Source organism: Rhipicephalus microplus, chromosome 5 (genome assembly GCF_043290135.1).
Source record: "Rhipicephalus microplus isolate Deutch F79 chromosome 5, USDA_Rmic, whole genome shotgun sequence".
Classification (NCBI taxonomy): Eukaryota; Metazoa; Arthropoda; class Arachnida; order Ixodida; family Ixodidae; genus Rhipicephalus; species Rhipicephalus microplus.
Genome location: NC_134704.1, coordinates 145,477,204 through 145,491,263, shown reverse-complemented (window position 1 = coordinate 145,491,263; position 14,060 = coordinate 145,477,204). Strand labels below are relative to the sequence as shown.

General features: G+C 45.2%; 1 protein-coding gene across 1 annotated transcript in view; it reads right to left on the bottom strand.

Moving 5' to 3' along the window:
- Window positions 1–14,060, bottom strand: part of LOC142817953 (calcium-activated chloride channel regulator 2-like) — a 31,384-nt gene that overhangs the window by 13,657 nt on the left and 3,667 nt on the right. The window contains exon 2 of the mRNA XM_075896020.1: window positions 7,365–7,538. Within this exon, the coding sequence (XP_075752135.1) occupies window positions 7,365–7,538 (174 nt within the window). The remainder of the gene's footprint in view (window positions 1–7,364; window positions 7,539–14,060) is intronic.

The following is a 14,060-nucleotide window of genomic DNA, read 5'->3' as shown; positions in this document are numbered from 1 at the left end:
ACAAATTTGTCGAACAGACCTCACCGGTGAACTACCGTGTCACGCCTGTTCATGCCCCCACTGACCAACGCTGCCGCGGGACAGAGGTTGTGCACGTTTCGCGTCTCAAGCCCTATCGCATGCGTCCCACAGCGTAATTCGCGGCCAGGCTGGCCGCTTCCGTCGACGGGGAAAATGAGTGTAAGAATTCATCGGAAGTCATCTTCCTCATCTGTCAATAACCATCATCAGTCTTCGTTCCGTTCCTCTTCATCATCGGTGCCATCTTGCTGTTGCTTGAATAAAGCGTCAGCTGAACCGTCGTATTTCAATACATCTATCGATCTATCTAGCCGCCTAGGACTTTATCTCTCCTGGTCGTTTCGATAATGGTATTGGTACCAAACTTGGTATGGCAAAACATGACCATATGAAAAACATACTTGACTAGTCATAACATGAAAATCATGACATGTATGTCATGATTGTCATGATTTACATTCATGGTTCTACAGCTCTTGCGGTGGATTTGTTCACGTGCCATGTTGAAAAACTGGTATGGCATGACATGATTGCATGGGGAACACAAGCGACAGACCCTAACATGAAAATCATGATATGCGTATCATGTAACAAAATGACTACATGCCACACTCATGATGCGCTGGCGGCCGTTTCGCTAGATTCACTTATACCAAACACGGTATAACGCGACGCGAACGGACGACATGGGATAAAGACACATCCAAACATCATAATCACGGCATGCGTGTCATGTAACAACATGACTCCATGCCACACTAATGATGCGCTCGCGGCATTCGTTAGCTTCACAGATGCCTAATTTGGTATTACGTGATGTCAATGGATGACGAAGTATCTGACTGGTGCATGCATGATAATCATGAGATGCGTCTCATGTGAGAACATGACTACATGCCACAGGTAAGGCCCCAATACATTTTGACGTGACGTGGTACGCGTGCTCACCGGCGTTCATTTCGTTGCGCCACGCCAGGCGCCGGTCTTGCCATATACTCGCAGGCAAATATAAAACTTAAGACAGTCACGATGGCTACCAATCGTACGTCCCGTTCAAACATTGCGTCTAAATTCGAGATCATACAGTGGAACCCTGGAGGCTTCGGGAACAGGCGAAAGCGTTCACAACTTTCCCTTTTCCTCAGCTCACTTGGCTCTCAGCCGGCCGTCTTGGCGCTTCAAGAATCTGGCCCTGCTCCATTCCTTTCTGGATACTGCTCCTATGTAGGCGGCATACTGCTCCTATGCCGGGCAGGCCACTCGGGCCTGCCCGGCAACGAGGCGGCAAATGCCGCTGCCCGCGCTTCTCCTGTCCGGGCCATTGCCCCTCCATGTCCCGAGACGGAATCTGGCAATACCAACCTGACGCGCTTTCGCGAACCTGACGCGCTTTTTGAGGGGGCTTATTACCGGGCTTCCCGCCGACTCTACCCGGACCCCGCATGCGGTTTGGAGAAAGCGGACGAACGACTGCTACGCCGCCTGCAGACGAACACCTTTATCAGTCCGGTGGTCGCCAGGCACTTTTTGCCGGAAATCAATGGCACCTGCTCGACCTGTCATGTCCTCGCCGACACATATCACGTCGTAGCATGGTGCCCAGGTAATCCCGTCCCTTTCTCATCCCCTTTTCCTATCCCAACTATAGAGGCTTGGGAGGAGCACCTGCTCGGCTGCTCTACCTTTGCTGCACAACGCTCCTTGGTGGAGCGCGCACGCGCAGCTTCCAGCTCCACTGGCGTCCCGGAATAGGGTCTTGCCACTCTAGCACGCCGATGGGCCACGTCGGCACTCTCTAGTATACTTTTTCTGAAATAAATGTTTTTTACCACCACTACCAGGCACGTGCCGCGCTGCGTTGCTTTGACGCATGCTCGTTTCAGCGCGTCTGGGGTCCCTCCCTCACAAAAAATTGGCAGCATATCCACGGAGTGAATGATGGACAGTGGGGCGAAGCATTCGTCCATCCATGCGTCCATCTGTGTGACCGTCCATGCGTCTGTTTGTGCGCCCGTCCCTGCGTTCGTTCATGCATCCGCCCCTGCGTTCATCCATGCGTCCATCCATGCATCTGTCTGTGTGTCCGTTCATCCATCTATTCAACACTCCAAGTCCCACCATCTCGCATCTTTTTATCATATATTCCCCTTATAGAAGCACCGCCATTCAGTGGACATTCCAAGGACTAAACGAGAGGTGGCACACGCACACTTTCTTACGGCTTGCGCTTCGGGTGTACTTCCCACCTTCAACCACCTTGAGTTCATGGTATATACTAGTTCACTGTATTCATAGCACTGCGGCCCAATGCTCGCTAAACCTTTTTAAAACCAAGCAGGTTACGCCCAGCGAGTATAATGTAGCAACCTTTTCCTGTCAGATAGTGCTCAATGTACATGCCAGTGGCTGCTAATGTGAAATAAGTGACAGGAGGATTCAGCTTTTAATTTCTTACGGCTTGCGCTTCCTATCTGCTTCCCCCCTTTAACCACCTCGAATTCATTCATGGTATATACTAGTTCATTGTATTCATGGCCCTGTGACTCAACGCTCGCTAAACCTTTCTAAAACTAAGGAGGTTACACCCAGCGAGTACAATTTAGCAATCCTTTCTTGTCCGATAGTTCTCAATGTACATGCCATTGGCTGCTAATGGGAATCGCAGCGTGCGCGTTGACTAAAAGCCGAATGCTCCTATCTCTCATTCCTCATTAGCAGCCATTGGCATGTACATTGAGCACTACTTTTATTGTTAAACAACGCACAGAAGAAATCTCTCACCGGCACCACCTTGGAGGCCAAATGTTAGACCTATTTCGGGTATGCGCCACTAGTGGTTACGTACTACGAGGGAAGCACAAGCGACCCCATAAGGAGCTTCGCCCCTAAAAGAGGAAGACGCAGTGTTGTCTGGGTAACGCATCGGCAAGAAATGCAGTATGTCGCATTTCGCGCAGGTTGCCGTCGGGCTGCACCGACAGACGCTGGTCCAAGCGTCGCACCTTACGTCAGACTAGAGTGCTCGCGTTTTCCTAACTTAGCGTCGCTGTGCACAGCGTGCACGTGCATCAACGCTACATTGGAGTATATGGGGTCTTTCATCATGCGCTCGCAGCCGTTTTGCTAGCTCCACATATACATAATTATGTGTTACGTGATGTTCATGGACAACGAAATATATGACTGACGCGAACATGATAATCCTGCCACGCGTGTCATGTAAGAACAAGACTACCTACCGCGCTCATAGCGTGCTCGCAGGCATTTAGCTAGCTCCACATAAACTAAATTTAGTATTTCGGGTTCTGAATAGATTACGAAGGTAAACGTTACATCTAAACATGATAATCATGACACGGAAGTCATGTACGGCACCATTTACCTACACCTCGTAACATTGTGCTGATTTCAAAGTGACATATCAAGCTTTCTCGTTCGTGCTTCGCATATCATCGATTCCCACTGTACGTGGGATCTGCCAATTTCTTTACCAGCGTTGTTTGGAGGCCGACTGCCTGCATAGAGTTTCACACAGTAATACCTAGAGAGGAATCTGGCGCTGCGATCGTGTACCTCCATGGAAATTCTGGGAAGTACAGGCTTCGGATTGGATAGGGTTAGCTATCGAACTGTCTGTGGACTTTTTTTCTACAGTTTCAGTTTCGTTCTAGCGCAGCCCGGGTAGTAGAGTTCGGAAGAAAAAGCTGAAACATTGGCTTTGTTGTTCGAAGAAACTGATGGCCACTAGATCTCCTAATGTTCTGTGACGTTGGAACTTTATGAGTTCTATTTGACAGTTTGAACGAAGCGTCGTCCACTCACCGCTGGGCATAGATGTAGCGTCTCATGCCAGTGCAAAATATTGCTTCAAGTTAATGTTTCTCACGAGCACTTCTTGCCTAAACTCGTTTTAAATCTCCTGAAAAGCGATGATGAAGCTCAGTAGACGCTCTGTCACGCTCCGCTGACTCGACTTCACAGCAAAACCAGAGGTGCGTGAGAGGCAGACCAATGGGACCGCTGGCACAGACGCACCTAGCGTCGCAGGAGACGAAACGATACGTGTTTCTCACTTATTGGTGTATTGTTGTTTCCATAAATATATAATACACTATTTTGCGAGAAAAAAAGGTACGTTTGTTTTCAAGTGTTGTAAAAAATAAATTATTAAATCTTGATGCCAAATCTGGAACGCAATGGCAAGCGATGCATACCCTGGAGAATAAATTTGGCCAAGTCTCACTTATGCCGCATGGTCACAAAAATTTTTCGCAATAAAAATGACGTACGAATATTTGCAGCAAGTTTCAATTAAATACAACTTCATATCGCTTTGTTTTATACTCGGAAAAGAAGCGTCCAGAATCTAAAGAACGTGATCCACCCGAAGCGGATCCGAAGCCTGCACTTCCCATAATTGCCATGGATATAGTGCCTAGAAAATTATATTCTAGGCACTATACCATGGGGGTACAAGTGCCGCTGAACGAGCCCGCGTAGACACTAGCGCCCAATTCCCCTCTAGGCATTATTGTATGACAGTCTATGACTGTCCTGTTTCTGCGGAATGGATTGTAAACGCTGGCTTAGACGCGGTAGAATAGACGAGCACAACGAGTGCGCAAACACGCAGGAGTGTTCCACGGCGGTCCTCTGCTCGATGCGCTGACCGCGGGGACACGTACGCATGCGAAACGCCGGCACATTAGCCCCGCATCTCATGCAATTAACGGGAAAAAATTTAAACAAAAAGACGCGCACAGTCCCTCATTGCGTCTCATTACTATCTAGAGTCTTATTAATGTCTTCAAGCAAGAAATTACATAAACTAGGCATGTCATGTTAAATATTTTTCACCATGTCACATGCCACCTTTGGCCCCGTCAGAGCACAGTCGTCTACGTAGAGGACCAACGTCACTGCAATGCTGCGTAAGTAGGGCCATTCATACGCGCGCGTCGTGCACTCATTCTCTGGGTGCGCGCTCGCTAAAGGAAGGGGGAGCAGCGGTTATCATGAAATTTGACCCACTTCTGAGGCGCGCAGCTTCGCAAATTGTGGTGGACGTGATCGCAAACCCTCATCTACGCATCGCGCTCTTCAGCTCAAAGTTGCCAAACCTGGTGAGTGGACTTATGAACAACTAAACAGCTATTAGTTCGCGCTCGTGTGTGTCCTACCGGTGCCTACCGTGTGCCTTTTTTTCGTTTGCAACTCAGCGCGTCGCGAATGTCAACCATGAAGGATATGTGGCATCTTAGGTTCTCCGTGAACTGATTGCGTGTCACACAGGTTAAAGGACGTGGGTGCTAGACACAACGCGAATGTTGTTCTTACGGCTGCAAATAAGCTAGCTAAAATTTGTGCAATAATATACAAAAATAAGCTAATTATTGTTTGGCAATTCACCAACTAAATCATTGATGTCCGTTGCAAGTGTGGTATATGTGGTTCCTTTTAGATGCGACCATTGTATACTCTGAACAGGCGGGCTGCAGTGTTAACTAGAGATTATTGGAACACAATAGATATTTACCCTGAGGCACAGTGTGTAATTTGCCTTTATGTTAGTGCACCAGCAAATTCCATGAATGCGTAGTTTAGTACGTTCGCAGGAATGAAAGGACCCGACTAATGCTTGACGTAAGTGATAACAGTGATTCCACATGCGGAAGCGAATCTTCGATAAGCTTGTGCAAAGAAGAAATAATGTGCTTTAACCTTTCATGTATACTCTCACGCGTGTTGGATTGATAGATTCGTCTTTGAGCTTACGCAGATACGTTTTTGTGCTTTTTTGCAGTTGTGCGCGTGTTTTGGTGATAGGCGGCGTTTGTAACGTCTTTCATTTCTTCTGACCATTTTGTCTTTCAGACTGGAAAGGGCAACTCACACGTAGTAAATCAAGTTGTGTGCTCTTTGTGTTCGCTGTTTCGCATTTTGGTGCTGTTTCGCCATAACATTTATAGAGCAACTCGTTCCTTGTGGTAATAACTAGACAGATTGGCATAGTTGGCAAATAATTTGTCCCTGGTTTAGCTTGTGGCAAGTTATTAGAATGTCAGCAATGCACTGTGACTCGCTTGGTAGTGGGCTGAGTAAGCGTGGGAAGGTAGTGGGCACCCTACTGTGGATGGTTGATAACGTTTTTTGTGTTGTTTTCAGTGCTCATAGTACAATAAAACAAGAGAGAGCACAAATGTAAGGTCACTGTTTGCAGCGACCGTGTCTTCTTACATCAAGGTTTTTGTCGAGTTTGTTCAGGTCGGACACCAAGGAAGCCTTAGGTCGTCGCAAGCCTGACTTACGCAGTGATCACCCATTCTTGCATAAAATTTTTAGTCAACAGATAAAACACGAACAGGCGCTAACTACCAAGTGTATTTGTTATCCAAGCGAATTATATATGTAAGTATGAAAAACAAAAACACTGGTGTAACAGGTGCGCTGTACGAGAGCACGAACTTACTAGCCCCTTCTCAAAATGTAGTGCCCTTTCCAAAAAGGCAATTTCTTTACTGCCAATGAAATAGACGTCACAGTGACCCAGTCGACGCCTTCGCGTTGCATTTGGACCGCCTCCACGGTTTCTCACGTGCGCTTGTCATTGTCATAGAAAACAATAGCGCAGTGATCGTATAACCGCTCGCAGCCACACTCGTCAAATGAATAGCCGAACATTTATCGTTGCCCCTTTCCACCCTGTTCGCGGTGCACGTGGTGTACGCACCAAGCTGTTCACCAAAAGTAGGGCCGTCCCTACGAGAGTGGCAACTTGTACAACACATCCTTCCTGGAGTTAACATACTTGTCACGGTGTTTCACTTCGTATTCTTCAGTTTCAGGTGTCAACAATAGTTTAGGGGCAGACATGAACGGGAGGGTGGAAACTACGTGAGCATAACGTAAGTTTCGCTGACAAAAAAAAAAGAAATGATTTTCTTGGCACTACATCTGGAGAAAGGGTCATGTGGTACGCACTGTCCTACTGCACACTTGTGGCATGGGTGGTTTAGTTTGTCATATATACCAAGATAATCCCCGTTTCAATAATAAATTCACTTGGAAGTGTGCGCCCGCTCCTGCTTCGTCTGTTTTCTAAAACATTTTGCTCTAGAAATGGTTCTCGTGGAATACCAACTAGCGTGAACCCACACTCTATTGATTTACTTACGCAACCGTTGCTAACACGCAAACATTACTTCATAAAGCTAACAGCTTACAAAGGCTAGTGCCGCATTTTGTCTTTTTTGCTATCGCATTTATTTCTTCATTCTTGCAGCGAAACTATGATTTCCTTGGGCGCTTCGAGATACTTCAATGAGAGCACGAGCGCTGCTTACCAGGTGACTCTACAATCACATTGGTGGGGTAGTAGTGCCTCCACGGATCGCCCAATCGTGTCCTCTCATCGCCCGAAACGTGAACCGTGACGACATACCTCCCTTTGCCAGTGAACTGGACAAAGTAGCCGCTGTAAGTTCCATCATTTTTCCGGAGGTCGGGATCTGTAAAAGCTTCGGTGATAACATTGACGATTAATCCATTTACGAAAGCGCAGCGTTTCAGTAGAGAGATACTACGTGGTGGTAGTTTAATCTGCTCATAGAGTTCAGTAACACCAAGGGGATAACTGTGCCACACTCAAAGAAGCGACACACACACACAGGTGCAGACTTGCAACTGAGCTTTATTTCACAGTCTAGCTTTAGATACGTTTCGCAGAAACCGTCACCGCACATGCGCTTATCAGATAGTACCACCACAAAAATCTTCGCAGTCATAAAGCATCACTTCAACCACGCTCACCGATAATTCTCATCTTTGAGTTAAGCAAAAACACTGATGACTTAGCGACACATTCACTTCCCTTCTTCCTATGTAGTAAGTTTCATATATTTCCCATGCTCTATTACCGCCCCAGCAGCGGATTATCTTAACACCTTTCAGTTTCTTTTCACATTTTCAGTCCAAGCAGAGTCATGTAAAATAGGCCGGTTGTTGTGCGAACGTGTGCACGCGTAAACATGAATTGTCACTAAAGAAAATACAAGCAGGTACCTAACATCCACAGCTAGGAGTACAAGGGCGAACTGAAACTGAAAGATGTTATTGTATTGAGCCACTACCACGACAATAGAACAAGGGAAATTTGTGAAACGTACTACATAGGAAGAAGGGAAGTGAATGCTTCAGTGAGTCATCAGTGTAATCATGCATACCTTAGATATGAGATTTAGAGATGAGTGTGGTTAAAGTGACACCTTATGATGTCGAAGATTTTTGTGGTGGTACCTTACTGATAAGCGCATGTGTGGTGATGGTTTCTGCAAAACGTACTTATAGGTGGACTGTATGAAATAAATATTAGTTGCAAGTCTGCTCCTATGTGTCTCGTTCGTACGTGTGTATCGCAGTTATCCCTTTTATGGTTATATGCACAACTCAGCCACCAACAAGTTCTTCTAAACATCATTAACACTATGTGTATTCAATAATAGATAAAAAACATCTAGCACACTCACTTAATTGCTACGTGCATTCGTCTTTAAACGACATATTCTCGTGACATGGGTAGTTACTGTGGCTTATATAATGTAATCTCTTTATACTTAACCTAATTTACACGTGTGCATTCGTCTTTATATGACATATCCTCATGAAATGGATAGTCACTCTGGCTCATATAGTGTACTCTCTTTATCCTTAACCCCATTTCTCCGTGTGCATGTGTCTTTTAATGACATATCGTCATGACATGAATAGTCACTCTCGCTCATAGAATTTAGTCTCTTTATTCTTAACCTAACTGCTATGTGTGCATTCCTCTTTAAATGACATATCCAAATGAGATAGTCACTCTGGCTGATATAATGTACTATCTTTATCCTTAAGCTAATTACGACGCGTGCATTCGTCTTTAAACGACATATCCTGGTGACATGGATAGTCACTCAAGCTTATATCTTGTACTCTCTTTATCCTTAACTGAATTGCTGTGTGTGCATTCGTCTTTAAATGACATATCGTCATGACATGAATAGTCACTCTGGCTTATAGAATGTAATCTCTTTATTCCTAACGAAATCACTACGTGTAAATTCGTCTTTAAATTGCTTATCTTCATGAGATGATTAGTCACTCTGGCTTATATAGTGTACTCTCTTTATCCTTAAACCAATTTCTACGTGTGCATTCGTCTTTAAACGACATATCGTCGTGACATGGATGGTCACTCTGACTCATATAATGTGATCTCTTTATTCTTAACCTAATTGCTACGTGTGCACCCGTATTTAGAGGACATATCCTCGTGAGATGTATGGTCACTCTGGCTTTTATAATGTACTCTCTTTATGCTTAACTCAATTTCTACGTGTGCATTCGTCTTTAAATGACAAGGATAGTCACTCTGCTTATACAATGTAATCTCTTTATCTTTAACCTAAATGCTACGTGTGCATTCGTCTTTAAATGGCATATCGTTATGACATGGATAGTCACTCTGACTTATATAACGTATTCTCTTTATTTTTCACCTAATTGCTACGTGTGCATCCGTCCTTAAAGGACATATCTTCGTGAGATGTATAGTCGCTCTGGGTTATAATGTACTTTCTTTATCTTTAACCCGATTTGTACGTGTGCATTCGTCTCTAAATGACATATCGTCATGACATGAATGTTTACTCTGGCTTATACAATGTGAAACCTTTATCTTCATCCTAATTGCTGCATGTGCATTCATTTTTAAAGACGTATCCCCATGAGTTGGATAGTCACTCTCGTTCATACAATATAATCTCTTTATCATTAATCTTTTGTTAACTTTCACACTGCCCGCCACGCCATATCAGTGGCTACAGTACTCGGGTCTTGACCTCAAGGTTGCGGGTTTGAAGCGGCAGTGGCAGTGACATTTCAGTTGAGACAAAACTGCTGAGGCCAGCGCACTGTGCAATTTTAGTGCATGTTAAAGAACACCAAATGGTGAAAATGTTTCATGCCCTTCACTGCGGCATCTCTCCTAATGAGATCATGGCGTCGGGAAGTGAAACTCTAGGTATTATTCACTTACTCAGTAGCTTCATGGTTCTTTCAGTCAACTACGAGAACAACAAAAAATATTTTTGGCAAGACCATTTATGGTTGAGTAATGAATTCACTATTTGAATCCGTGTCACTTCTGCGCCTTTGTTTCTTATGTACTGGTTTGGGTAGTACCTCCTAAATGTGCTGCGTAGTCGTCAATTTAACTCCATATTTTCTTCGTGTGCTTGTTTATATATATAATAATAGTTTTACCGTAAAATGAGTGTTTCCGCTTAGAAAGCTTCTTTGTTGCCGTCATGAGCATTTATGCGTACTCAAGCATGTGAGCCCGGAGGGAAAATTAGAGCAATGTCGCTGAGTCTAAGTATGGGCCCTCTTGTTATTATATCATTCAACTTAGTGGGCGTTCTGTTAAAGATACACCAGTGATAATGTTTGAAAATATTTGCTCATCTCTGTAATATCTTCAACACGTGTTTTCTTAGGTATAAAGCTGCTATATAGCAAACTATCGGTGAGCGTACATTTAGTTCTTTTCAAAATGAATTTTTAAAATAGGCAATTATTACCGAATACACTACTTTCAGTAAAAGCCACCCAGTATATGTGGCGTTTGTGTCACACCTCGTTTCGCGCGTTAGCGGGTTATGAGGAAATGGCTCTGAAGCAGTAGTTAAACTGTAAAATTCTGAAAGTCTAGGACAGCTTAACCCAGCATTAGACAATATCACCATTAACTTGTTTTCTAGGGCTACATTTCCGAGTACCACAATGCCACACGTCTTCTTGGAAATGGAGTGAAAGGAAGTTTCTCTGCTTTGAAATGCAGGTCAAGTAATTTTGATGCTTTACAAACAAACGCAACTTATATATATACATGACCGCATGATAACAAATCCAGCGGCCGTGACACACGCCTCACAATGCATTTAGTATCGCGGTAATAATGCGTTGTACAAGTGTACATTTCGCACTCGCGTCACAACATGTCATTGTCATACTTACTGCATGGCTTAAAGCTGGCCACTGACTACAAGAACGCCCATTCTTTTAAGGGAACGTAATGGGTGCATCACTAGTGCGCAAATATTTCTCGCGAAAAAATGGTCTTGGTTTAAAGCAGGCGACCTGTTATACAAAACGACTGGCTCCCAAACCGTAAGAGAAATCGCGATTTTATTCTGCAGTCATGTCGAACTACCTGTCTTTCCGTCCCTAGCGAGCTCTGTCTCTTCGGCTTTCACTTCTTCCCTCCTGGTGTCGCGCGTTCAAGTTGCCCCGTTTCGGTTCACTTTTCAACATCATCCGGGGCGGGCCGAAGTGAATCGGAGGCTTCGAGCAAGCTAATCTTTGGCGCTGGGTGATTCACAACTGAACCGTTGGCTGGACGGATGGCGCAAGCGCGCACCATCTCTCCCTGGCAATAACTCAAGCACTCTGCCCAGTTTACATGACGTCGCTGGTGCTGTGTCTTCTTCCAAGGGCACCAAATCACCGACTCGGAGCTTTGTTGTTGGGCATATCGAGCGATTGTGTGCCGACCACAGCAATAACAGGTATGTTCGTTCCCATCTCTCCCAAAGTTCCGCTGTAAGACGCTGGCGATGACGAGCCTTTTGTTGCAGATCAACGATTACGTGTGGCTCTGATGGGCTGGCCGGTTGTGGCAATGAGGTGTTGCGTTTATCCAGCCAGAAATGCGATTCTGTAGCTCGTTAGGCTCACTTTCATGATGGATGAGCGGTCTGCTGTTGATCGCAGCTTCAACCTCACACAGCACCGTTGTGAAGATTTTCACGTAAAAACTACAGCGTCCGAGTGACTTCTTGAGCACGGTTTTTGTCGTACTAATGAGGCGCTCCCACCATCCACCCCATCATGGAGCGCGTTCTGCGATGAACTTTCGATGTATCCTGATATCCGCGGCGTACTCGCGAAGAGCTGTTAGCGCAGACGCAAGCTACCTAGAACAGCACCGAAATGTCTGGGCATTGTCACAGTGCACTACTGAGGGTACACCGCGGTGGGCGATAAAACGACGAAAGGCGAGCAATGTTGTGGCGGTCGTCATGTCTCATGATAGCTCAAGGTGAATAGCACGTATGACGGCACACGAAAACAAAAGTATGCAAGTCCTTGAACCGCTTGCTCATTTCGCTTACAGCGCCCCGCAGTAATCAAGCCCTACGACCGTGAATGGGCGATTTTCTGTAATTTTTTCGTGAGGAAGTTGGCCCATGGGTTCTGTCTCCACTGTAGTTTTCTATCGTTTGCACAATCTACATCAAAAAATGATACTCTTCATGGTTTGACGCCCTCTCAATGCACAAAAATGCTCTCCAAGCTCTGTGATGGTTGCTTCAGCACTACCGTGGACCGTACGCAAATGTGCTACCGAAACAAGCAAGCTGGTGAGCTTAAGGTCGGTTGATAGTAAGATGGGGTGACGGATGTCCTGTTCGGCATGCAGCTCTTGTGGTCGCCCACCGACGTGAAGTAGGCCGTCCTCATCTATTAACGGGTACAAACGAAGTACTGGGGATGTTGAAGGCAACGGCAGACTTTTAGGAAGCACTTGGATCTTGATTGGGAACGAGTCTTTCTGGATTGTATGCAACCAATAATGCCCAGCTTGAAATATTTCTTCTGCTGTCAGAGCACCAGACGCTGATAGGAAGCGTCTTGCATGGCGGCTTAAACACTGTATCCATGCAGTTACTCTTAGTAGTCTTGCCGAAGAGCTGTAGTTTTCCAGGGGCACGGCACCATGGCGAACATCAATGGCGGATGAACAAACGAATGTAGAGTTCTGCGGAAAATCCTCGATCATTCTTCGGTGGCTGCGTTACGATGAACCGTATTCTTTTGGTTAGATTCGTTGACGTCTATTCCTTTTAAAGACATGGTTTTGTCAGACAGCCAGGTTGGATCATGCCATCACTTGGATGATTTCGTAAAATGCGAGAGTGATAGTCCTCCAGTATTAATCATATCGGCGGTGTTTTTCTTTTGTTACAGTAAAACCATTGAAAAGGTAAAACCATTTAGATGCTGCTGGATTTTAGTGACACGGTGTGCTACAAATGGCTCCAACTTGGTGGCTGAACTCTTTACCTAGTTCAGCACCACAAGCGGATCCGTCCAAAATGTAACAGTGGCCTGTTGAGGAAAAGGAACTATTTGTACGTAGCGTATAAGCCGCACCGCGATGGTGCATGCCTGTAGCACTAGGCGTGGAAGCGATAACATTTTAAAAGGAGCAAGTTTGACGTTGCTGATCAAGAGTCGTGTGAAGCACGTTTCGGATGGCCAGTTCACTCGTTCGTAAATCCAAACACCGTATACTTTTGGGCTGGCACCTGCGAAGATGTACACCTCAAATAAAAAGTGCTTATTGTTGTCTCGTATGAATTTATACAATGGAATAGTGACGGATGGCTCAGACAGCTCAGAACACCAACAATTCCATTTGGTCTGTTCATCTTCAGGAATACGGGCATCCCATGCAAGATTTTTCTTCCATGGTATCTGGAATACCATTTGAGCCTTTATGGTGAATGCACTAAGGTAACCTAGTGGGTCGTATACTCTAGCCAATGTTTCCAATGCTATACTTTTGGTAGCCGGCTTTCCGGCGGTAAACCTTGCTTCGTGCTCAGTGCTCAAGATAAGGTGATCACCTGAACGTTCCCAGGGAAGACCTAAAATCTTTATCATGTGGCTGTCTCCAGTTTCATATTCGATGGCGCAGCTGTCACGTAAGAATCTTTCTTTCAGATCGTCGCAACTTGCTAATTTCCATGCTTGCCTCGTAGCATATTTGTTTCGTTTTTTTCATATACCTTCATGCCTCCCTGCGTGCTAGCCCAATGATCAGATCATTTACGTAGAACGCGTGCTCTAATAAGACTACGGTTTCTGGATGGTTGATTTGATTTATATGTGGGGTTGAACGTCCCAAAACCACCATATGATTATGAGAGACG